At 40.8% G+C, this 27,485-nt stretch overlaps 1 protein-coding gene across 4 annotated transcripts; it reads left to right on the forward strand.

The window, feature by feature from the left end:
• Nucleotides 1-4,103: 4,103 nt before the first annotated feature.
• dusp10 (dual specificity phosphatase 10) lies at nt 4,104-22,664 on the forward strand. 4 transcript variants are annotated; one of them, XM_034900931.1, is made up of 4 exons: nt 4,104-4,699; nt 13,989-14,818; nt 18,126-18,494; nt 18,683-22,664. In XM_034900931.1, exons 2-4 carry the CDS (start codon nt 14,035-14,037, stop codon nt 18,946-18,948), a joined length of 1,419 nt encoding a protein of 472 aa, XP_034756822.1. In that variant the 5' UTR covers nt 4,104-4,699; nt 13,989-14,034; the 3' UTR covers nt 18,949-22,664. The 4 variants fall into 4 exon arrangements, with proteins under 4 accessions (XP_034756822.1, XP_034756823.1, XP_034756821.1 ...); XM_034900932.1 differs by lacking the exon at nt 4,104-4,699 and adding an exon at nt 12,627-12,896 and having other exon boundaries at nt 18,126-18,528; XM_034900930.1 differs by lacking the exon at nt 4,104-4,699 and adding an exon at nt 12,634-12,913.
• Nucleotides 22,665-27,485: the final 4,821 nt, after the last annotated feature.

The raw sequence follows: 27,485 nt of genomic DNA on the forward strand, positions 1-27,485 counted from the left end.
ATCTGCACTTCCTCCCCCTGAATGTCTGGATGGTTGTTAGTGGAGATGATGTGGTTGAACTTTTTAATATTGGGTTACTTTGACATCAGCTAAAATTCGTCATGCGGGTATACATATTGCTTTAAGGGTGACAGGTTATCTAATGCATTAGTGAAAAAGCTTTTAACCCTTTATGAGCAAACTGTGGAGATAATGGATTCAAGCGGATCAGACCAGCAGGTATTTGGACCCATATTCTTAGTCATGCTAACAGTATGTCTCTAGGGAAGTCAATGTTGGTCTGTCTATGTATGACTTTGGTGATCCTCTCGTGAACCCTCTCAAGTGCCACCATGATGTTCACATCTGTGGTTTCAAGAGGAATATCTCAACAATAATGGATGAATTCTCAGGAAATGTGTTTTTGGATTAAAATGTCCATTTGTTGACTAGTTTGGTTTGCAAAACAAACGTTACTCCCATCCGCCTCAGCAGTACTTTGTGTTTAGTGCTAATTAGCAAATGCATGTTTACACACAAAACTACAATGGTGAACATTACACCTGGTAAACAAATGTTAGTATTGTCGTAGTGAACATTTAGCATTTAGCTCAAAGAACTGATTAAATCCATGTCCTTATCTTAAAAGGATGTTTGGTGACATTCTATACTTTTATATTTAAGAAACATTCTGTCATTTTCTACAACAGTTGCTTACTGTAAGTTTCAACAGATTTTACTCAAACAAGTGTGAATAGTGATAGTATAGAAGTCAAGCACAGAGCTAATTAATGTAACCTTGCTGAATTGTCCTGCTAGTAAATGTTCATTGCCTGACCTCACTCAAAACTGTGTGCTTCTTCTTTTGTATTCAAAAAGCTGTGATGGTGTATTACAGGCTGACATTTCGCCGCTGGCCATCTTTCTATGCTGGCCTTTAAATTTGCTGTTTGTGTGTCTTTGTCCTGTATTTAACTGTGTTAGGTCAGATTAACAAATGGTAAGGCCGGTGGCAGGCTGAATAACAGCATTAAACCAGCGGACAATAGGAGCGTGGGACTAAGCCCATTCACAACCTGTCTGACAGCTTGTTTCGTTGATGTCATCCTCTGACTCAGGCCGTTACCACCGCCGCTGTCACCCTGGACGCTTGGATGCATGACATCACCAAATGACACATATCACTCTCCACTACTGCCTGTCTGATTTCATTTCTCTTCCTTTTGTCTTTCTCCCTCTCTCTCTAGTCATCTGCATACTCATCAGCTTTTTTGCATCGTCGGCTTCCACTTTGTCAGTCCGTGAACAAGGAGGAGAAGAGCATGAAAGGACATCATCAGTTTTCCAAGGAGACTCCAAACAAAGGGAGAGAACAGAGATTAGAGGACCACGGGAGGTGCTCTCTCAGGATTTTAGCTAATACAGTACATGAGTTTTTCAAAGTAATTACTAATGTTCACTGAAGATGGAAGACTAACAAAATATGGTGAATATCACCATTCATTGTTTCAGTAAGAAGAACAGTGAATGATTTACAGCTTTTTAATCTCTAAAATAGGAACTGATGTTTTGGGATCAGGTAATATGATCACATCGTCGCTCTTCAGTGAACTGATTATGTGATTTAGACTTTTTTTTTGAAAAAAATGTATTGGTTGAGGAAATTGTTGTACTAAAACCCCATTGGATGATCTGAAAAATCCAATGTCACAGAGCTGAAAACATAATTAGTTTTCTTGGCTCATGAAAAGCTGATGTTTTGGAGATACATCTTTTTTGCAGGTCAGTGAAATCATACAGTTTAAAAGGTTTTCCGTTATGAGCTGTTCCCATTTTAAGCTCTCAAGCAAATCTCACAGTCTTTACCATCAGATGGTGGTGGTTTAGATCTTAGTTATTTTTAACTATATATTCTAACCGTCTGAAGGATTGTGGTCCTGGGATGTCTGGATCTTAAATTAACCCCTTCACCGATGAACAGTGTCGGAGAAACATTGATTTTTAACGTAAAACGGTTTTTTTCCCCAAGTGTTTTTACCAGATTAAAGCTATTGTGCTTAGTTTAGACCCCATGAGGAATTGTAAGTAATGAAACAACAACAAACAACACTGTTGGAGCGTCCGCATGCTACAAGCCTTCCATGGTCACGAACCACTCTCATGTAGTTTTCTATGTACACAAAGGCCTATTCCTCTCAAATGTTCACAAATGTGTCTACATCTGTGTTAGTGAGCACTTCTCTTTTGCCAAGAAAATCCATCCACCTCATGTGGTATCTGGTGTAACCACCATTTGCCTCACGCAATGCTACACATCTCCTTCGCATAGAGTTGCTTAGGTTGTTTGATTGTGGCCTGTGGAATTTTGGTCCACTCCTCTTCAATATCTGTGCAAAGTTCCTGGATATTGGCAGGACCTGGAACACACTGTCATACAGCATACGCCGATCCCGAGTATCCCAAACATGCTCAATGGGTGACATGTCCAGTGAGTATGCTGGCCATGCAAGAACTGGGATGTTTTCAACTTCCAGGAATTGTGTACAGATCCTTGCAACATGGGACCGTGCATTATCATGCTGCAACATGAGGTGATGGTTGTGGATGAATGGCACAACAATGGGCCTCAGAATCTTGTCACGGGATCTCTGTGCATTCAAAATGCCATCAGTAAAATGCACTTGTGTTTGTTGTCCATAAAATACACCTGCCCATACCATAACCCCACATGGGCCACTTGATCCACAACGATGGAGTGGCCCATGGTCTGAAGATGCTGGATGTGGAGGTCCTGGGCTGGTGGGGTTTAGGGCTTTGACTCAAAACTTGTGACACCTGTGGCATTGTGCTGTTGATAAAACTGCACATTTAAGAGTGGCCTTTTATTGTGGCCAGCCTAAGGCACACTTGTGCAATAATCGTGCTGTCTAATCAGTTCAGCTCATGAAAAATGGGGGCAAAAAAAAAAATGTTGCGTTTATAATTTTGTTCAGTATAAAATCCCTGCAGTTTAAAATTGCAACACAAAGAAAGCGGAAGGAAGCGGACATTGGCAACAATAGCCTACATGCATCCGTGCATTCCTGCAGCACCGAAGCATTCCTGGAAGAGAAACGTCAATCATATAGACTATACCATATAGACATATATGTTTTTTTTGTTTAGTGGCGTTCGAAGTAGCATACAGTATTTTCCTCATAAATGTAGTGTAGTAGAATTATAAAGTAGCATAAAATGGAAATGCTCAAGTACAAGTATCTCAAAATTGTACTTAAGTACAGTACTTGAGTAAATGTACTTTCCACCATTGCCAGCAGAAGCATGACGTTTTTGCTGCTGTCATTCGGTTGGCTCAGTTGTCATCACGTGGCCTAAATATGGAACTTTTGGTCATGTACAGTATGTGTACAGGTGGACGTACAGTATATGGGAGGAGGAATTGTCTCAGTTCAAATACGACCTTTGAAAGTAATGGTGTTGGGTTTTTCTCTTGACTACGCTTGTTCAGTTATCACTTTCATCACATCCTGTTTGCATAACAGCAGACATAACCCACACCATAGTATAATTTAGGCAAATAGGGTGAACCTGCAGTATTCCTGTAGCCAGTGTCATTTAGGTTGATGTGAGGGGTTTATTTTCACACAATCTTTACAAGTGCACACTACTCGTCGCACTGGTCCAGCGTATGTAAAGCAGCTGTGATATGAGTCTGATGTAATTATGCTGAGCTATTTTACACACTGTTGACTAAAGGAGGAAATTCCAATGCATGCAAAGTCATTTTCACATGTAGCAGGAGAATAGCAGAAGGTGAGCCTTTAAATGCCGTTGTTAACGCTAGTTAAATATCTGTTTATTATTCACTTTTTTCTTCTGAAAGCATCCCCTGTGATACAGGAAAAAAGCGTTTTACATTTCTGACAGTTGCAACAGCTTGTGTAGAATAATGTGGGGAGACTAAGAAATTAGCATAAACAGTATTAGACACATAATCACATAGTTTCTCATTTCAACAAAGCCAAATAACTGTGTCCTGGAACTCCTGACTTGCTATACATTGTCTCTCATTAATTAAAAATTATTATTAACGCAGTTAAAAGTCAGTCAGAGCAGTCCATTGCTAAAGCATGGAGGGAGCTGCCAACAGCGGCTAAACCCCAGCCCCCCTGTGGGACAGCCACGCAGAGCTAAAAGGCCCTGGCTCCCACACAGCCATGCAGCAGGTGACCCCCTGTCCTAGAAACAGTTGCTATTTAGACTTGATTAGCAACGGGTGCGGAGAGAGTCATTGTTATTTATATTGTGTAATCCCTGTGTTTGCCTCAAAAGGTTGAGAGCAGCGAGGATTTCTGATAAGTTGCTCCACTCAAGGGTCAACGCGGAGAAGTTTGGTTTATAATCTCCAAGAAGATGTTTCATAAACAGACACTTTCTGTGGGCGATGGGTATAAATATCCGAAGACATCATCTAATACCCTCAGTCGAGTAAATCCATCCATGTGTATGATATGCTTCCATTCTGGGATAAGGTCAAAATTAAATTGGTCTCCCACTGCAGGGACAATGACAATATTTGCTATTTTTGAGATCATTATCTCAGATTTCATCAAAGCATGAGGTAAACCAAAATTGCGAGAACACAAACTGTCACAGTACGTGCATACACTGCACTACAGAAAAAAGTGATGCGTCATCACTGACTTAATGCACTTTAAGCGTGAGTATATACGTGAGCAAGTGAGAGCGAATATTTAAAATGTTTAATCGTTATCTAAACAATATTTGGTAGTTGCTAAGTGACCGTGAGGATGACTCAACCTGCCTCAGGCAAAGGGACGTGCCAACTTGAATGAATAATACTGAGCAGACTGGCCCAACTCAGAAGAAAATAGGGTTGTTATGAGTTCAGTGATGTAGCTGTTATTGTTAGGTGTAAACTATACTTCTCCTGGTAATCTGTCTCAGCCTCTGGCTTGCTTGCAAAGGCAACACTTGAAGAAGACATTCGTCCTTTTAGAACATCACTATTTTCACTGGCTACAATCATCAGCTAATTTCAGTAGTTCTCAGCCTACAGTTGGAACTCCCCTGAGGGTTAGGAGATGGTTTTGGAGGAGGTGGCTATCACATGATGAAATGTCTTGAAAATGTATTGCTATTAATAATGTTTCTTTTTTTTTTAACATATTGATGTAGTACTACATTGATGTTTGATCATATTTTTTTTTGGGGTGGGGGGGATTTCCGACAGCTCTTGGTTTGATTTGAGGTGTTGTTTACCTTGTTTATAGGAGGAAATCTTTTTCGTAATTTGTGTTAATTAAGAAAATTATAAGAAATGTTATTCCAGATTTTTTTTTAATCACATTAAACAATGTTGTGCCGACTTGGGACCAAGTGTCAGTTGAAGTGTATCCTTGAAAATTGTTGAAATGTCAGTTGAGGAGTGAGTTGAAACTGAAACAGTTGAAGTGGCAGTAATAGAAACACAATTACTGAAAGAAGTTGAAATGGCAGTGCTGAAGGAAGGGGAAGTGTCGATTTAAGCATGCTTGCTGAGTGAAGTATCATTTGACATTAATGTAATGTTAAAATGTCAGGTGAAGTGAAATCCTGAGAGGAAGTAATGCATGTGTATGAACCAAAATGAGGGTTTGGGGAATGGGTCAAACCAAAAAAACAACATAGGAAAGGTCTTTTTTTAAATTACGTGGTTTACGTGAGTCATGTTTCTTTTGTAGCTAGCTAATGGCACCATGTGAAAATATGATAACGGCCAACCTAATATGTGTAGCTTGGCCCTTCTAACCCACATCTATGAGGCTGATAACCACGGATGTTTTTTTTTTGTTTAATTCTGATTTTGTGGCATATTTTGTATTCTGGTTTATCTTGTTTATCTGTAACTCCCTTTTATAATCTACTATCTTGGCCAAGACACTTTTGAAAAAAGTAATCTGAATGAGGTTTGCTTTGTTAAATAAAAAGGTTAAAATGTTTGAATAATTGCCTTATTAATGTAATTTAAATGTTAAATATTAGTTTTTCCTTAAAGCCCTGTAGTCCAGTATCTGAATTTGACTTGAAAAGTAAACTCTGTCTTGCTTTAAACAGTTCAGACACATTTATACATGATTAAATCTAATTTCATACAGTTTGTCGGTGAACTGGTGACTAATTTCGATTTCTCTGTGTGGAGATGAATGCTACGATGTGTTTGCCAATTTACATGTTGGGTACAGGCACCAATGTTATCTGATCTTTTGATATTATGGAGTATTTTAGGGAGTTTTCCCACCATGCAATGTTTCAAAACTAAAATACCTTCTGAAACTCGTGTTTTTTTACTTGCGGTTGGACATGAAAAATACTTTTTATCCAATAAATCAAAAACTAAACAAAGACATGCAGTCATAGTGTGACCGTATTTCAGAGGGAGGAACCATAATGCATCGACAGACTGGACTGACAGTTTTTTTTGGGGGGCTCTGAAACCAATGATAGTCATACAGCCCCAGCATTAATGATGAACAGAATGTTATTTTGGAATGCTGTGTCAGTCCTCTGTTAAGATCCTTCTATATCAATTAAATTGCCTAATGACAATGATTTAAAATGGCAGTAAGGGCAGCCCAGCAAGTTTGAATAGGTTAGACACGTCTTTAAGCGGTGTTGTGTTTTGTTACAGACAAACAGACTGGAAGCTGATAAATTTGCAGAAAGTAAAGGGGCATAGGTCGACAGGCTGTTGAATCTTTGGCAGTGTCCCTCCTTGCCATCACTGGACATGTTGCTTTACAAGCTGTTAAGTCTGCAGTAGGACCATCTGTGCCATTCCCTCTTAGAAACCATTAGTAGCAACATTTGTCCATTTCTTAAATCCACAGCATTGAATAAAAGAATTAAGTTAATGGCCAGATGGGATGAGACACCGGGAGTGAGAGGGAGTCTTTTGCATATTAAAAACTAAAAACAGCAATTAGTAAATTGGCTAATTAGAAAGTCAAACAATGTCTCCAGGGTTCATTTGCTAAATGAATATATGTATGACAGCTGGTTACCAAGGCTACATAAAGTTAAGATCTTCCTGTGCTGCTCTAAATGTGACATTGAGTTTGCACCTCGCTGTAGACAGGAAGTGGTTTGGGTGTTTCATCTGGGCCAGCGAATACCGCACCACAATATCGTCATATTTTCCATGCCGAGCAACAAAAAACCCACTTGACTGTGTTTTACATCAAAGCGTGACATTATCTCATACATCGTGTGTGTGATCTCTAAACAGATACACAAAGCTGCACTCTGGTCATATTTTCCAAGGGCTGACATTAATAAAAGGAAGACAGTCAGCTCAATACGGTTCAAGATCTTGCAAAGGGGAGAACATGGTTGCAAAGTGAGGTTTCTCATACTGTCGAGCATTCAAAATGAAATAAAGAAAAAAACGTATACTTATATGACATCTGTAAACCTTTAATCAGCAGCAATCCGTTTAACACCCACCTGCTTCCAGTTTCAAGAGAGAACAGAATTTAGATATTACTGGTGTAATGTAACTTTGGCATCTTTTCATTTTAAAGCAAACGGCAGTAAAAGGAAATGAGCATACCATGATCAACAGGACTTACAGGAAATACATGACCTCACAGAGATTTGTAAGGAGAACATATGTATAACAAAAACATAAAAGCAACCCTGTCTTTTGGAAATGATACCAATTATTTTCAATGGAAAGCACGTACAATGCTTTCACAGTCTATGGTACAATGTCCCTCAGAGAAATTAAACTTTTACGCTGAGGTTTTCAAAGTACCTTGTTGTGAATAGAAATAAACGTGTTCTTTGTTTTCTGAAAAAATGAAGTGACTCAAAGCATGAAACATGAAGTGTTCACTTTATTAATATTAACGCCAAACCCCGATTCTGTCCCTAATCCCAACCTACCTAACCACACACTTTTTATGCCCACCATCTCTCCCAAATCTTGTCCAAACACTTAGCTTGCTGCACACAAATATAGCCCTTCCTACTCTATTCCACAATGTTGCCAATGAACATAATTTCGGCAGCAATTGCATTTGCCTCCAAACATGTTCAGAAAAGCAAACGTTATCGTCATTTCTAGGAGACGGGGTTGATCTAATTCTGTTTTGGTTCAGAAATCTTGTCATCCACGGTTAAATTAGCACCAAGTGCTTCTAGGAACCGGCATGGCTTCCAGGTAACCTTAATTGTTCATGATCATCAACAGTAATGTGTCATCATGATAACCACAAACTCCAGATCGGAACACCAGTTTAACAAATTGTTTTTCACAGTTTTTATGGTGCACCCTTGGTTCTTGGTAACACCTCATCTTATTTGATGTAACCTTTAATTCATTGTGTACTGAAAAGAGCCCTGTATTAGATCCAAAATATGTTACATTAGTTAGTGTCAGCTTGACAAACTTTTTACAAAATGAAACCAGCCTCACACGCAGAAATGACAATTTACACAACTGCTCATGTCCTGCTTCATCCTGTGTTTTAATTCCCGACAGATCTCTTATAAGTTGTTCAACCATGACCTCTGTAACACAATATCTAAACCATAACTGTATGTTTTCCTTAAAATCAGTGGTGGAAGAAGTACTCAGATCATTAAAAAACACCAATACTACAATCTAAATATACTTCATTCAAGTACAAGTCCTGCATTCAAAATCCTTCTTGAGTAAATGTTCAGAAGTATTATCAACCAAAATACTATAAGTATCAACAGTAAAAGTAACTTTCCTGTAAAGTGTCCCCTGTGAGTAATATTATACTGTCAGATACTGTTGTTGCAGTGAAAAGTACAATATTTCACTCTGAAATGTAGCAGAGTAGAAGAATAAAGTAAAGTTTTCTATACAGGCCAATATAACAAATAGTTTTCTTTTTGTTCTTCAAAAAGATCAATTTTGTTTTGAATAACACGAAATAACACTGAAATTTGGAATAATTTTAAACTATTCAGGTAGTGGTACACAGTTTGTGGTCCTTAATGAAAAAGCCCACCAAAGCTTTAAGTCTCCTCAAAAGGCAGGGGGGGCTTGTTCATTTACCCTTCATCACAAGTGAAACAGGAGTAGCTGGGAGTCCAATCTTAATCGGCTTTGATCAGCTGTGTCCATTATAAATAACTGTACAGAAGGCTAATAATAGATGCAATAATACATGCCCTGCATTGTTTCAGGTTGCCAGAGAGGATAAATAAAGAGCTCAGATTATATTTGGGGTTTGAAGCCAGTGAGACCCTTTCACCGCAACATGGGTCCTCCTGTCATATGGGACTGTAGAGTCAGCCAACTTGGCACTTGCTTAATAGCACTCCTGCCAAAGACACCTACTTATTACCACCAATAATGGTACCTCCCTATCTCGCATACAGGTCACCTTTGTAGTCTTACACTAGCAAGATCTTCACTTTGATCTTTTGTTCTTTCATTATGTTACAATACAGTTATAGTAATGGCAGGTCGGGCACTTTACTCTTTCAAAGAGCCATTTTGTACCTCTCAGAGCTTTAAAAAGAAAGGTCAATTGATGTTTTAAATGGATAAAAATGTGTGAGGACATGAAGCAACACACTTCTGCAGTCTTGTCTGCCTTTAAGATACTGTATATGTAACTTTCCACATTTTAGCGTTTAAAAACAACTAGACCTTATATATTGTGTTGGGTTGCGTACCTAAATCACCCCAAATGTTTTCAACAATGTAAATCTGTTTTGTTATTGCAGGCCACGGTTCTGCCGTTGTCAATGGTGTCATATTCCTTTTGCGCATGCTAACCCTAACCGGGTGAAGGGTTTTAGTTATTAGAAAAACAAGCTGAACAAACGTTAACTAGACCTTACTGTGCTGAAAAGTGTAGAAGAACTACAGATTTTTTTTTATGTGAAACTGCTTTATTCAGTAATTTTACCAGTTTAAATCATCGGTTCCATTTGTTTTGGAGAGAAGGAGACTTTTGCGGATAATTTGTCTCGATCTTAAGTTATCAGAGAAACAAGCTTGGCTTAAGCTTCTCTCCGATTTTTCAGAGACCGCTGCCCAGCTCCCGGTAAAAACCTCCAGACCAATGAAAACTAAAGGAATCCTGATCGGGATAAATGGCATTGAGAGGGTATTGCAGTTTACTTACCATTTAGGTAACTGGTTTTATTGGGAATAATAAGAACTGGTTAAGTCATACAGGTTTGGGTAAGCTTTAAGTTAGGCAGTTTGTTTATAAAGGCACAGAGCTAGCAGGCCTTCATATGATTCATTTGAAGAAGGCTGACCACGGTAGAAAAGTGAGAAAATATAAAACACGGGGAATAAACAAATAAAGGACATGGAGATATATCAGTGACGACAGTAACACAAGTCTTTGTAGGCCTATGGTAGATAGGTATGTTGTTATTTGTAATATAACTTAATTTGATTTAAATGTATATTACCTCTTCCATGCATCCCTGTGGAGGCTAGGGGCATTGGACCTGAGTGGACAATGTACGATTTTTCCATTGTTGAAGCTGTGGTGGGGAGCTGTGGTCTTAGGTGCCTCGAGGGGGCGGTAACCCACAAACACCTTAGTGGACCCCGATGGTCAAGGGAAGCCGTCCGACTGAAGAAGGAGTTTTTCTGGGATATGTTATCCCAGAGGGCTCCAGATGCAGTTGTAAAGTACTGAGAGGCCCAAAGGGCTACAGCCTCTGCCGTGAAAGAGGCAAAGCAGTGGATGTGGGAAAAGTTCGGAGAAGACATGGAGAAGGACTTTCGGTCGGCACCAAGGTGCTTCTGGAAAACCATTCGCCAACCTCAGGAAGGGGAAGCGGGGAACCATCCAAGCTGTGTACAGTAAGGATGGAATGCTGTTGACCTCAACTGAGGAGTTAATAGGGGGGTGGAAGGAGATGTTTGAGGAACTCCTAAATCCAGCTAATTGGCACTCTGTGGTAGAGGCCGAGCTGGAGGATGATGGGGGATTGTCGTCAATTTCCCTGTTGGAAGTCGCTGAGGTAGTTAAACAACTCTACAGTGACAAAGCCCCAGGGATTAATGAGATCCGTCCAGAAATGCTGGAAACTCCTCTTCAACATTGCGTGGTGGTCTGGGACAGTGCCTAAGGAGTGGCAGACCGGGGTGCTGCTTTTTGCGGATGATCTGATGTGGTCTTGATGGCATCATCAGCCCGTAACCTTCAGCACTCAGTGGATCGGTTCGCAGCCGAGTGTGCGGTAGTACACTGAATTTATTGCACCGTTGTGACGAAAAGAGAGCTGAGGCAGAAGGCAAAGCTGTCGAGCTACCCGTCAGTTTTCATTCCTACCCTCACCTATGGTCATGAAGGCTGGGTCATGATCGAAAGAACGAGATCCAGGGTACAAGCGACCGAAATGGGTTTCCTCAGGAGGAGGACTGGTGTCTCCCTTAGAGATAGGGTGAGAATCTCAGTCATCCGTGAGGAGCTCGGAGTAGAGATGCTGTTCCTTCGCGTTGAAAGGAGCCAGTTGAGGTGGTTCGGGCATCTGGTAAGGATGCCTCATGGGCGCCTCCCTAGGGAGGTGTTCCAGGCACGTCCAGCTGGGAGGAGGCCTCGGGGAAGACCCAGGACTAGGTGGAGAGATTATATCTCCAACCTTGCCTGGGAACGCCTCGGGATCCCCCAGTCAGAGCTGGTTGATGTAGCTCCGTAAAGGGAGGGTTGGGGTCCCCTGCTGGAGCTGCTGCCCCCGCAACCTAAGACTGGACAAGCGGATGAAGATAGATAGATAGATAGATAGATAGATAGATAGATAGATAGATAACCTCTTCCAGGGAGGTCAACAGTTGGTCTGTTTAATTATCTATTTTGTAGCATATCTAAAAAACAAAACAAATTTTAATTAAATTTGGTGGAGGGGTAGCTCGTTGACCAAGGAACAAGGGATACATTGTATTTCATTGTCAAAGCAGGAAAAGCACAGGTATTACTAATAACATTAACAATGGCTCCATTCTATTCAATTGTCCCAGTAAGCCATGACAGTGTGACAGCATGCACAATACAAGACCCTGAACCTATTTACACTTGTGCTTTTTCTGTCACGTGTCAAAATATATCTTCAGTGTCATGGGATTTTTATCTTTGGGCGCACCTGTACCAACTGACAATGATAATTTAATGGGAAGTATTAACTTTCATAAGTACTTCATCAAAACAGCGCTGTCCCTACAGCTTCATTTTTTTTTACCAATGTGTTGAAATTCTGAAAATTTATTTACACACCTGCTTTTTCCATGACCTTTACATTGTTGGTGTCAACATTATGTATAATTGTCCTACACATCATTGAACGAATAATCTACAAGTCTAATTTCTTTTAGTCTTTCATATTTCATATCGTCTGCCACTGCAGCACGCAGCAGCTCTATAATATTCTTTTTATATTCTTATGATAGAGCTCTATTTTACAAGCAGCACATGAAAACACCGTGTCTTCTTCCTCAAGCCTCCTGGAGAGACTTTTGATTGGTTGCCAGTGACATCATCCTTGCTTGTTCAAGGCAGTTCAAACGAGCACCCCCTCCCCTCCCCTCCTCCCCTCCTCCCCCATCTCCCCTCCCAGCCACAGAAGCAGACATCGCGGCCAAATCCCTCCCATCACTGGGCCGGTCCTCACTGTACAAAAGGACTACAATTTAATATTAATGTAGCAGCGCATTGGCTCACACTCCCGTCAATCCCGCTGCGCAACTTCTGTAGGCTGGTAGACTTCCTTCAATAATATTACTGGAGGAGCAGGGTAAAAGTAGGCTACTAAAAATGTTGCCGATCCACAACACTGGGATGAACTGAATGGAGGCAACGTAGTCAGCAAGCGGAGATAATAAATCCGTCTCCAGTGCACCGCGACACACACCGGTAAGCAGAAATACAAGGCAAGTTTGGGAATTAGTGTCCAAGGTACAAGTTGTTGTTGAAATACACAGTCGTAGAGATTTTAGTCTATAAATAATGAACAGGAATATCAAATTGCTGCAACCATTTCGGGTTGGTTAGTGGTTTATTATTGGTACATTATTATTTAAATGATTAATTAATTAATGATAATTAAGTGTTTTATTACAGCTGGTATCTTAATTGCATCCCCCCATTGCGACAAAGTTATAATTCCTACCTTGCAACCATCGTATTTTTTATTTTTTTGTGTTTATTTAATACGGCGGTGTGAAATTGAAATTCCTCCAGTGTTCAGCTCATGTGATTAGTTCGTCTCGTCCTGAAAGCCATATCACATTCTCGGCACGTTCTCATGCCGGTTTCTTCAATGAATTTGGCCATGAATGATTTCTGCTTTTGCTGAACCTGCACCGTGCTTAAAAGGACGGCAATGGCCGGGACAGACGGTGCTCGCCGGGTGTCTTTACATAATATGCCGGGATGACATGCTTTTATGCTCAAGCTGGTGATCAAAAGGAATTGCCAACCTTCTTCTTTTTTTTAGCCCGACTTTTCCAGTTGGGGGAGAGACCAAACTGCGGCGTAGCCCTGATGCAGTATTTTATCTTTTTTTTCTCTCTTAGTATAAAAGCTTTGGATCAGACAGACCAGCATTGTGATGAAAAATTCAACATCACACAGAGACACACACACACACAAGTACAGTATCTGGAGGATGATTCATATTAATTACACTCAAAGTGATTCAGTTAGCCTACACCAGACTTTGATTTCACTGTTTATTATTAGTGGCCAGTCTGTCAGCCTTAATTTTCCCACCAAGTTGGGTGTTGCCCTGCAGGTGTTGATGACACTACTAATATTTGGTTTCAGCGGCCGTTTTTTAAGTTTGCATGTTGATCAAACAGACTGGAGGTCGACCTGTGCTCACTCTTGCTCCTTCATTCACAGCGTTGGTCTGAATCAGGGGATGCAGGATTCATTGAACCAAAGTGGTTTTTAGCAAAGATTGTCTTCTTCGCCTCATGTTTTGACTCATCTCTGTCCCCACAGAGCGGCTTGTTGACTTCTACGTAAACGTCCAGCCCTCGGCCTCTCCATGCCTCCATCTCCTCTTGACGACAGAATTGTGGTGGCGCTGCCAAGGCCGATCCGACCTCAGGAACTCCAACTGCGCCTGGACACCAGCTACCTGGACTCCATTTCCACCAGCAGCAGCAACACAACAGTCATCAGCACCACTGTGGTGAAGATCCGGGCGACGGCCAATCTTGTAACGTATATGCCCTCATCCAAGGGCTCCACGCGCTCATTGTCGTGTGGATGCAGCAGTGCCAGCTGCTGCTCAGTGACTACCTATGAGAAGGACAGCCAGAGCCTCAACCACAGCCAGGTGAGCGCCAGCAGCCCCAACCTCAGCTATGCCGGGCCCCCCACTGCAATGGTCAGCAACCATGAAGCATTAAGTGCCCCCAGTCTCACCCCTGGTACCCCAAAGGCCCTGTCAGCCGTGAGGGTCATCCATCCCAATGAGCTGGCCAGGCGGATGACATGCTGCCCCATGGGACACCCCATAGGCCCCGTGCCGGTCATCATCGACTGCCGGCCCTTCATGGAGTACAACAAGAGCCACATCCGGGGGGCCGTGCACATCAACTGCTCTGACAAGATCAGCCGGCGGCGGCTGCAGCAGGGCAAGATCACTGTACTAGACCTCATCTCTTGCCGCGAGGGCAAGGACTCTTATAAGGGCATCTTCTCCAAAGAGATTGTGGTTTATGATGAGAGCACCATGGACCCCAACCGCCTGACATTCTCCCAACCACTGCATGTGGTGCTGGAGTCACTGAGGACGGAGGGCAAGGACCCTTTCATTCTCAAAGGTAACACCTGAGTGGGTGGGGGTGGGGGGGGAATAAGACATTCTGGCATCAGACTATCATATGTATGTGTATGTATATATCATCTGAAAGGAATGTCCAATTCAGAACTGGTAGAAGGTTAGTGGCAATTTAAACTGATATAAAACTAATGTTTAGTGTGTGTGTGTGTGTGTGTGTGTTTAAAGCCTGTTAAACGTTGACCTTTATTGTTTTGGTCAGCTGATGTTGCCTGTAAATACACTGGTTGTAGTTTTATCATCATGTGATGTTTGTACAGTATTACAGCAGTTACCTCATACAACAGCTTATGCACGCTGTCTAAATCACCCTCATACATAAACATATGCATGCGCTCTTCACCAGCGTTCTATATGACACTCATTAAGTATTTTGCAAGAAGCAGCTGTTAGTAAATAAGGCAGCCTATTGAGATAGCAGCCCCTGGGTCGTTTAAAAAAAAATTATTTGGTGTGTGTTTGAAGCTGGAGCAGTATGTTGTGTTGGGGGCTGTGCTGTGAGTGTTTCCTTGAATGCCTCTGAGTCAACTTCTAGCCGTAAGATCACAGCACCTTGACTTCTTCTTCTTCTCCTTCTCTTGTCCTCCTGTGTGCTGTGATGAACAAGGCTACTCTCCAGTCTCTCATCCTGCATTGGTGTCTGTGTGAAGCTCGCCTCAGTGGGAGGAACAGGAAGGCTGTCTTGCTCTTTCTTCCCCTGGTTTAATTCTTGTAAAAAGCAGGAATCAACCTGACTTTTATCTGGAATGGCCAGTATCTTCCATGTGTCCCCTTACATGTTTTATTGAGGCCTGTATAATCAGATACTTTGGATCTATACATTTGTAAGGCTAGAAGAGTCTTGGCTCCATTACAAGTAATTATAATTATTATAACAAGCTGTAGTAATAGTGACATATTTGGAACCTGCTTGTATGAATGCAGCTGAATAATTTGCTCCATTATATGCTCAGCTATTGACATAGTCTTAGTCATGATTTATTGTAATACGGTTGTTGGTTGACACTCTGCTGCACTGGAAACACAAAATCTTCCGTCCCTGCCCTGCTGCAGTAATAGGTTACATTTAATCTGTCAGAACTGCCATAAACAACATGTCAGTAGTGTCGGAAGGTTTAGGGTTAGCATTGGAAACAGCAGGTTTGGTGTGAGAGACCTTTGCAAGACATTTTCTAAGCAGGGACTGAGCCTGTGGTTTATGAAAGTGATAAACAGTTTTCATGTTTTCCTCTTTGTGTTTAGTCAGACGTTAATGACAGATGGTCACACTCAAGAGATTTTCATCTCACAGCATTGTGCTGTTTCTGGAATTTTGGTTATTCTCAGTTTAATTTGAAATGTCTTATTCATCAGCTGAGTTTGACCTGAAAATAAAGACTTTGGAACAAAGTACAGTACAGTTAGGTAACAGAATCTTCACGGTGTGGCTACCCACAATGCATTGTTTTTTTCTCCATTTTCTATTTAAAAAAAAAAAAGCTCTGAAAGATGCCCAACACAAAGGGATTGGCTGTTGAACATAGTGGAGCAGCTAAACAACATTATTTCCGTCAGAAGTCTGGGGAGTGGAGACCAAAACAGAGCTAAAAGACAGTTACAAATATTGCACATTGTTCAACAAATAAATGCTAATGTTACTTTTTCTGCTACAAAATACAAAATTCTAGGTTATAAATCATTTCTACAAACTGATTCTGCATATGAATGCAGAATCTGTAGGCTTTGGTCGCATGCAGCAACAGTCCGTGTGGAGAACCTATTGGCTATCACCTGATGAAGATATAGCTTTCTAAAATGCATTCATCTGCAGATATCTGTTTATAGAGATGTCTCTGAGCTCCTACTCCATTCTCATATCTTAATTTGGTTATCGTACCTGGTGAACAGAAGAGAGAGAAGTGTCGGCCACACCAGCTACACTGGAATCCCTGAAATATGGTCCGTAGCCCCCAGAGGCTAAATCACCATCAGATTGATAGCCAATTGGGTTTATATTCTGTAAATGTGTACTGCATCCAAGTGCCAAAAATCTATTTAATATTTAATGCTGCTTTAAATGAAGGGAAAATGCTCCAATTAGCCGTAAAGATGAAGAAAAAAGCAGTCTGGTGAAATGTAATTATAAGAAATCTCATTTAACTTATTTAATCTGTGGCATTCTGAGCAAAAGTGTTTCTGTGAACAATACATCGTATTGTAAGAAGGATATGATATTATCAAACATTGTAGATGTTAAATTCAGACAAAGGGTTTTTAATGGCTCTAAAATGGTCTTTATTAATACTGCCTTGTCTTAAGAAAAATTTCTATGTCAGTGGAAATCCCCCCCAACATCTCGTTGACTTTGTTGTCAGAGGTCCAGTAAAGACTTCCCCTTTTTTATTTGCAATAGTTTAATTACCACCGGCTCCTTTTGTTTTATGGTGAACCCACCTGCCCGGTCACCTAGGGGGGTTGGGAAGTTGTGTGATGGTGATGACCTCAGATGGCATGATGATCTTGCAATGTGAACAATACATGAAGTGACACTGTGTGTGTGTGTGTGTGTGTGTGTGTGTGTGTATGTGTGTGTGTCTGACACTTAACACCCTTCCCCACAAAACGTTGGCCATTGGTGTCACTGGTAACAGGTGCAGACCAGTTATTTGGAGAATGCAGATGTCCAGTGAGAAGTATATATCTAATTTAACATTTAGTACATTTATTTACCTACAGATTAATGCGGGGGATTTCTCATGAGGTTAAGCTGGTGAAACCTGTTGCTATTGCCTGTTGCTATTTTTGGCCATTTGTTCTTTCTTAAAAATAGCTGTTGCAAATGAAAACACCGCCAATCCCTTTGTGTTAGTTTAAAACCCAAATGTCGACATTTCAATTACAACTCAATCCAACAGTGTAGTCTGCTAATTGGAGATTTCTGTTATGTCAAGTGCTTCAAAGGTCGTTAAAGCCAATTGTCGCTGCTTTTATCAAACGTGTATGGAAAGCTTACTTGCCCTATTCAGTTGAAACGTGTGCCATGTGGTGCACAGAAGCATGAGTGCATGTATTTTTAGCATGAAGGCCTCCAGTGGGAATTGAACCCTTAACCCTGGCAGTGTAAGCTTCATGCTCTATCCAAGGAGACTAACAATTCCGCTTTACAATTATGAAAAATAAAACAAAAATTAACAAATGTTTGGCAGTTTCAATAATTTTATGCTAAATAATTTGACTTCCTTTTCACCCTGTCAACCAAGCAGCGCTTTATTGTTGAGCTTACATCACAATCTTTGTGTCTGTATTCACAGGAGGCCTTAGCTGTTTCAGGCAGAGCCACGAGAACCTGTGCGAGCACTCGCTGCACCTTCACGAGGGCATGGACACTGGTGCTGCTGCTGGCCTGACGGGGTCGCTACCTCATTCCCTGCCCTCTACCCCGGACATAGAGAACGCAGAGCTGACACCAATCCTGCCCTTCCTATATCTGGGGAATGAGCACGACGCTCAGGACATCCACCTGCTGCAACGCTACAACATTGGCTACATCCTAAACGTGACAACCCACCTGCCGCTCTTCCACTACGACACGGGCCTCTTCATCTACAAGCGCCTGCCCGCCACAGACAGCAACAAGCAGAACCTGCGCCAGTACTTTGAGGAGGCGTTTGAATTCATCGGTATAAAAACTTTGAATGTTTTCACCACAGATGTGTAAGCCTAGCACAGTATTTCCCAATCTCTTTGTCTAGAAACTTGGTCACAAAGGAAGTTGTAATAGCTCATCATGTGTGATAACTGAACTTCCCCTGAGGGAACAAAGAATTTATTATAAAATGTTTAACTGTTTCCATGTTTCTCTCTGCAGAGGAAGCACATCAAGCAGGTATGGGCCTTCTGATCCACTGCCAGGCAGGCGTGTCTCGTTCAGCCACCATTGTGATCGCCTACCTGATGAAGCACACCTGGATGACCATGACAGACGCCTACAAGTTTGTCAAAACCAGGAGGCCCATCATCTCCCCAAACCTCAACTTCATGGGCCAGCTGTTGGAGTTTGAGGAGGACCTCAACAATGGAATAACGCCACGAATCCTTACACCAAAGCTGATTGGTGTGGAAACCGTCGTCTAAACGAGCCCACACAATTCAACGCTCAAACTTGCACTCACTCTCACTACTTTTTCAAGAGAGACTTGCTCTATGAGCCGGTTTGGAGTGTGACAGCCGCTGTATTCTTCTTAAATCTCCTAATGCTCAGCTCAGTCTCTGGAATGCCAAAGCTGTGGGTCAGTGGTGGAAAGAAATGCCAAAAATCCCTACTGTTCGGACCTGGCCAAAGTCCCGGAGGAGTAGATGAGTTAGAGATAGAGATAGTGAGGGGAAGCGGTCGGTGGGAAGCTTTCCATTTGTGATTGCAGAGGAGCAAATACAAAGGAAAAGAAAATCGGTTTGGAAAAGATATTCTTATGCTTGGGGGCAATTACTGACAAGAGAACTTCTTAAAGCTCACACTGTGGCACACGGTTTCTGTTTGCAAACTCAGGCGTGCTCGGCTATGGCAGTGCCTGTCAAAAAAATAAATAAAGATGAAGACATGTTTGGTGTGTTAATGTTGTTGTTGTTCTATTTTTATACAGGGGTTTATGGGGGTGACCATGAGGAGCCCAGAGCGGCTTACTGTGCAATAATGTCAGAGTGGAATGCAACTGAGACGTTGACCTTATGTGTATATATCGGTAATGATGATGAAACATTTTCAGCTCTTTGCTGAAATACAATTTTGATGTTAATGTAATTACTGTTGTTCAGTTCTATACGTTTATGTTTATGGTGCATACAGTTATGCTGTAACACTTGGCGCAGAGAGAAGAAATGGGCTTTTTTTTAGTGCAGCTTGTGGGTTTATGTCAGTCATCAGAACCACAAATTCATATTCTGTATGTTTGCTTCAGTATCTTCGTTTTGGCATTCCTATATCCACATATGCATATTTTAGCAATATATATATATACATATATATATATTACCAGACAGCCATAAGGTTTTTTAATGCATGGCTGCTGGCAGAGGAAACAACACTTTGAAATCATGAGTGAATATTGTAAAACAGGGCTACTGGTGATGTGTAATGTAACAGAACAGAGGAATTTCACTGCCTGCTTCTATTGTCTCCTCTGTTCTTTTTGCTCCCATTCATCCACAAGCCAGCTCAGAGTCCTGATGTAGCTATTTGTATTTGTTAATGTCCTAAATTTTGAGCTATAATTCAGTCCATTGTAAGGTAGCAGAGCTGAGGTACAGACTTCAAACAAACATTCAATTCCTCCCTGTGGGTCGCAGTGTAGTGTCATGGTGGTGGTACAGTAGAGCAGTGTGACCCCTGTCTAATCTTTTGCAACTCCCTGTCGCTGACACTAAGCTACAGTTAAGTGAGCTCTCCTGCCTTGCATAGGCGAGCGCTGCTGTCACGTGCTGTTCTAGTGCCTCTATCAATGCCTTAATTCATGTGTCACCACTGGGCCTGCGCACGGTACACCATCACGTGCAGGAGGATGCAGAACACACCGAGGTCACATTTTAACACCAAGACAAAAGCGACCAGCTCCTCTTGGTCTCTGTGTAACATGATGATTTCTTTTTGCTATTCCTGATTAATATGCAGAATTTCAGAAAATTGCATTCAGGAGCCTTGAGGTAAAAAATACTTGTTATGTAACTCTGATCTAGTGATGGCATTTGAGTTCTTTACACCACCGTGAATTGTAAATCAACTCCGCACTAAATAGTTGTGTTGTGAAGAGAACATGCACGCACACAAATTTTACCCTCATCCTGCTGCACCTGAATATATTCATCTTTGACTTGTGTGGATAGATTTGAAGAGAAAGGCTAAAAAACAAAAAACAAAAAAAAACTCAAATTTGCGAGTACCACTTGGCCTTCATTCTGATCCATACTGCAAATGTTTGCATTGTTGATGACCAGAATCAAAATTTAGCATTTCAGCCTGGTCAGTTTTTACACATTTGATGGTTTAAGTGGAAATTATGAAAAGTATAAGAACTATAAAAAAAAAATCTTAAAGAAACCAGGTGGGATGCATGCATTTTCACCCACCTTTCTAACACTTAGCACACAGTATAAAGACCTTGTCTTGTTGATATGACTGTGTGCCTTCCTATATAAAAACTGAGCATTTAAACACTGATCTAAATTTTAAAGGACTCTGAAAAAATAGCCTTGTTTTAGCTAGAATCACACATTGTTGAGCTAATTGGTTTTGATTTGATGAACCTCAAGGGGCGTTCAAGTTCTCAACACAAAAAAGCATGTAGTCCTTTTAAACATGGAATTCAGACTAAAAACGAGCAGCTTCATCCAGTATTTTACCAAGCTGACTTGAGCAGCTTCATTACAAACTATGTTTTTTGTTCAGTTTATGATTGCTGTACCGGTTTCTGTTCAGCTCAACATTGTTTGCATGCCATCAAAGACATACTATGAAGCACAGGGCTAGCAATATCACTGTCAAAGCTATTTTGCAATATACCTTCTTATCTTCAAAAGTACATCTGAACCCAGACATTTGGACAACGATCACATCACTGTCAGCAAAATGAAGGAGAATGCAAGAAGTTATCATAGCGTAGTGAATACAAACACACGCTGTAAGGCTTTACATCAACGTTCACAACAATAAGCCTAAAAATCCCTCATGTGAAAATCCATGCTATGCAAATGAAATCGTAACAGGTTGTTTCTTTACCCATTGATCATAAAATGGTTTTGTGAGGTCTCTGCGGACATTTTGAGCATGAATAACCGTTTGCAGCCTCAGATTGAAGGGAGTTTTTTTTACTTGCGACTTATCGACAAAGAAGTTCTAAAAAAACAACAAACAAAATGGTTGAGTGGCGACATGTCCCCACTTCGTATTTTTGTTGCATTTGTCATTGGCGTCTACTGGTGCTCCACAATATATTTGAATATGATAAAAAGGTATGTAATAACCACTTACCACACGTTTGTAGCTTGTACATTTATATTTAGTAATTACCATTTGAGAAAACATAAAAGGAAAAAGAGAGCGTAGCATCTGAGCCAATGTTGTATAAGAATAATTAACCTTTTTGTCCCATTTGCTGGTTCCTAAAACCGCAGCAGCACATGGCTTTTGTATGTAATGATCTATCTGAATGAACGACGTAACCGTCATACTGTACATTACTCTCTGGTTTGAAAACGAAGCATGCTGTGTGCTCCTCGTCTGTGACGGACACTCACAGAAATTATGGTGCTGTCCATCTTTCCCACACTGCTCTTTCTACATAGTCTGATTGACAGCTCCAAGAGGCTTCTGGGTCTCTTCCCTTTTATTTGGAAACAAGGTTCTGTATTAGAACAATGCCAAACTGTTATATTTGATGTGCACTCTTTACGACTCAACTTTTAAGAGTCTCTGCTTTGGGCTCACATGCTCCGGTGGAAACGGGCTTTGCTCTACAAGTCTCTGTATTTTTCTTTGGGTCTATAGTCAACAGTCAAGTATATACAGTATATAAAAAAATATATATATCTATTTTCTTTGTATGCATATATTCATTACTATTTTTGCACTGACCTACGGACAGATGGATTTATTTTTTTCCACAAAGGGTGCTATTATAACGGAGGCCTTCTCCCACACCTTTTTGCATGACTTGCTCAGATTCCTCAACTCGTCTGTCATCTCTCCTACTCTTCTCCTACTCCCCTCCTACTACTCCTTGAACTGTTGCAATTGAAGCACTGTAATTTTGTAATCCCTACTTGTGAGCTTTGAAATAAACAGGGAGGCTTCAAGTTTGGTTTGGCTTCCTGGAGGTTTATTTTCTCCCTTTTTCTTCCTACGTGGAGGAACTCATTTCTTTGGCCACTAAGTAGATGTGTGTCAGATATGTATCTGACAAACTGTGAAGATGTTTTACTTGGTAAAAACGTAAAATGTCTCATGTTGGTTTTCAATGTTTAAAGCTGCGATAATCATATATTATATTTTAACATTTACAATGAATCAAATGTGTTCCCAGCCTGTTTCAGCTGCCTCTGAGTGGAAGAAATGTTTTAAATGTATACAGTAGGTTTAATTTCTAGGCAAGAAATAAGGGCTGCAACTAACAATTATTGTCATTATTGAGTAATCTATTTTTTTCTTAGATTAATCAATAATTGTGTCTATATAAAGTCATTAAATAGTGAAAAGTTTCAACTGGAGAGCTAAAGGGGACATCGACCAACAACCCAAATCCCAAAGATATTCAACTTATGATGATACAAAACAGAGAAAAGCAGAAAAACGCCACATTTGACAAGCTGGAATGAGCAAATGTTAGCCTGAGAAATGAATTAAACAATAAGTTCAGACTATCAACTAATCAGTTAATCAAGTAACTAATTCAGCTAGACAAGAGGCATTACAACATGTGTGTGAAAACCTGATATTAAAAAGAGAAACAACAGATTGAGAGATAAAGATTACATGTGACCAAGGCCCCACAATACAATCGAAGCCAGAAAACAACAGAAGCTCAGGGGCTCCCTGATTATTGGGATCAATAACAACAAACACACCTTACAGTGTGTATTTTAGGATATAGTCTCTATCAGCCTCTTGACATTTGAGCATCCGGTGGAGTACAGAGCCCGAGTTGTGAATTATCTGTGCTCCCCTCCATTGAACCATGTGTCACATAGCTGCAGGAGTTATAGGCCTATATTTACTCTGACTTTGCAGGCGTCTAGTACCTCATGGCTAGCGGCGAAGAGGTGTAGGGGCGCTGGCCGAGGGGTCAAGATCTCTCCATAGGAACCGGCACAAAAATAGTTTTTAGCGTTGTTTCTAATTACAAGTGATGAGTGCCCCGCCTCATTAATCCTTTCCTATCAGCACTGGGCAGGCAAGCAGCACAAGAATAGCCCTGATCTTTGTGCTTCTGCACGCCGCTCTCTGGCGAGTACTGCATGGACGTATTAGGAAAAGCAGGCCTGAGAGGAGGACCTACCACAAACACAAACACAAACACAAACACAAACACAAACACACACACACACACACACACACACACACACACACACACACACACACACACACACACACACACACACACACACACACACACTCTGCTTTATTTCAGGGAGGTGTGTATCTCTGAGCCTGCTTTAAGGATTGCTGCACTCGTTACCATCAAAGCTGCTCCCTTTGTCACAGGAAGATGCACTCGAATGTCATCCCACCAAGGCTCCACTAAACAAAACCACAGCAGAACTTTGCACTTACAGATCATCCATAAAATAACGCTTCTCACGTCTACTTTACAACAACATACAGTTTGCCAAAGGACCGTACAGTTAGTTAGTTTAATAAGGGAAATGGAAACACAACTAAAAGTAAGAAAGAATGCAGAGGACAAGGGCTCAGTCAGTTTCACTTAAAGCATATTGTACTAGATTGTTGAAGCCATTACACGGATTTGTGTTTCATACTTCATCACATTCATGTCATTTATAATTATGCTGACACCTATATATCAAATGATGCTTATCATAATCATTGTTGATCCTGTTGATGTGATATTGATAGAATGATGATGTCGGGGGTGTTAATGCTATATGTAGACATCACCTGGGGCCAGTGAGGAGGTGTGTTTGACTAGAGAGCAGAAGGGCAAGGGAAAAACTATTTGTGAGACAAATAGTTTTTCTTTATGTTTAAAATAAGTTTTAGTTTTTGTTGCTGTTATGCAATAAAGGAACGGATCATTGTGACACTACGAAAGAATGTGCGTTGATTTACTGACCGCTCGTCCATAAATCATTTGAGTTATATCATTTGTTTGGCTATTTTTCAGTTTATTGATGCTTTGATATCAATGTGGGTTTTCTTTGTATCTGTTAATCATTTCATGATGTCATAGAATAATGTTGATTTTCCCATGTTGACTTTGGGGTCGGGAACACCAAAAGAGACCCCTAAAAAATTATTAAAGGGATAAGAAAATATTCAAAATATTTCTGATACACAAAAATATTTATTTTTCTATCTTTAACATTTAATTTTTCATCTTATTCCACATTAATAAAAAAGTCCAGAAGGGAAAATTCAATCTTTGGCTCAAGTGCTCACATGTCCAAACCTGGGCCATAACCTGTGTCGAGGGTTAACAAGTTGCCATTTCCTTATTTTAAGGCGTCACAAGCTGGAGAGGCTGGAAACCGCTGGTCTATACCGCCTATTAAAGTAAATCTTAATGCTACAGGCAGCATCCAACAATTTAGGGAATGTGCACAAAGCCAGGATTCATAAAGAAATGGTTTTGAAGTTAGAGTGGAAGAGCTTGGACTGACCTGCACAGCACTCTCCCCTCAACCCCATCCAGCAGCTCCGGGATGGACTGGAACGCTGAAACGACTGTGAGGCCTTTTCGGTGCCCGACCTCACTGATGCTCTTCCTGCAGCCAGGTTTCGCAATCTTGTGGAAAGCCTTTAAAAGAAGAGCGTTTTAGCGGGTTTTAATCCCCCAGTTTGTATATAAAATGTTCAACAATCACATTTGGGGCTTATGTTTAGGTGGCTGCGTACCTTTGGCCATATATTCCTGTGATATTCTGTAGATTAGTAAAACGAGCTGTATCTACTCTCCAACTCAATGTGATGTATTCTCGCTGTAAATGAGTTTGGGCCTGTGATTCTCTGCAGTCAGCGCTAAGTTGGTGAGTATGAATGCATCACAGAAAGAGAGAGAAACAAGCAGAGCAGTGAGGGATGGAGTGAGATAGATTGAAAGAGAGTAGAAAAGGTCATGGCCCATTTCACACAACACACCAAGGAGATTACAGGAGGTCTTTAGGCATGACATGGGCGCCATGGTGATGTCTCTGCAAATAAGCAGATGCAAATATGCCACCTACAGAACAACTGAGGACTGGAAGGATACAGAGCTCAAAGAGATAAAGTTGACATTAATGAAGAAACATTTTATTCTGCAAAATGATATCAAATGCCTGCTCTGCACAGAGACGAGATAAAAACATCTGGACATGCTAAGTCCAGAAGCTAGCAGAGTGAGCACAGCCACGGTTTCTTATTTCTCGTGGCACATGTTGGACTTTTGAAGTGACATGTTGGGTTACATATTAGACGCTCACTAACCATGGCGCAAGAGACATGCCAGGGCTCAGCATGGTGACGCCAAGCCATATATCGTATACATCCACGTGGAGTTGCTCCTCCACCAGAGTCACTTTATCAGAACGTGTTTTTTTCATTTAAGGTTTTATTCACAGTGTAATAGCTCTAATTTGACTTTAATGATTCAAACACAATCAGGGTACAACTTATTCACGGACCTAAATGGGAAATAAGCTTTGATTCAAATAGCAGCTTAGCCATAGTGCATAGCTGTATCATTCAGTAAGATACACATAAATCCAATTACACACCAAATACATTCAGATATGACTAAGAAATGTACGTGTCATGTGACCTCTGAGTTGATGAGGGATATCATGAGGGATATTAATGTCAGCCTAATGACCTAATGGCCTTCTGTCATGCCTTTCTTTTTCTGTCTTGTACATGTATAGAACAGCAGAGCAGGAATTAACGTTAACAATGACTCAGTTCCCCTAAGTGGAATGCAGCCATCACTGATGTTATTAAATACACCTGTGCTTTTCCTGGTATGAAATCTCAAAATGTCAGCTGTAGTTTAACAAAACAATCCAGACTCCGCCTATTAAAACCATGTAAAGAAAGAATGAAAGCTTTGCAAAAAGCACATATGTGAACCCTGATTGGGATTGTTTTGGTAAAATGTAAGAATCAAGACAAACATTCATGTGTCACTTTTAAACCAACAGGGATGAGAAGTCCTAAATGTTTTATGGATGGAATGATCCGCCTAATGAAGAACATGTGATACAGTTAAAAGCTCTGGGGGGAAAGCTAGTGAATGGATGTTGACTTGGGGTTGATTTGTCACACATCTACAGTGGTTGTAGAAATGATGCCAAAATGGTGAACGTTTTAAATTGTTGATACTGCACGTCAAGCATTAACAATATCACGGCTGCTGCTGTACAAAGCTTAGTGAGTCCGTGACTCTAAAGACACACCAGTGAATCTGGGTGGTGTGTGTCTTATTTCCACACGGCTACTCTTGTCTTTCTTCTGCTCCAGATACACTTTAATTGCTGGCCTCATTTTGCTTTATCCCCAAAAATTACACAACACACACAAAGAGGGACATCACTGAAAGTTTTTGAGATTACAAAAACGGAAATAACATAAAATACATTTGTCACACCCTTATTTGTATTATCCAACTTTGGACTTCCTGGTCTATATTCATGCCTGGAGGGAATAAGGCAACTTCCCTTAAATAGATGATGTCACAATTGTTTATTGACACCAACATGAAAAAGTATACCCAAAAAGGCAAGTTGGTTGTCCTTTCAATTTGTAGTATATTCACACTTTTAATTTCCCGATAGTGAAGTTTTTCTCCCCTTTATATATCTACAGCCAACTTCCTGTTGGGCCACTCCTTATTGAAACTAACTTCGGGGAATTTTGAACTTTCCCTGTCTGTACAGTAGGTGGTATCATGAACACTGTCTGGTCCTGTTCA

Source organism: Etheostoma cragini, chromosome 18 (genome assembly GCF_013103735.1).
Source record: "Etheostoma cragini isolate CJK2018 chromosome 18, CSU_Ecrag_1.0, whole genome shotgun sequence".
Taxonomy (NCBI): domain Eukaryota; kingdom Metazoa; phylum Chordata; class Actinopteri; order Perciformes; family Percidae; genus Etheostoma; species Etheostoma cragini.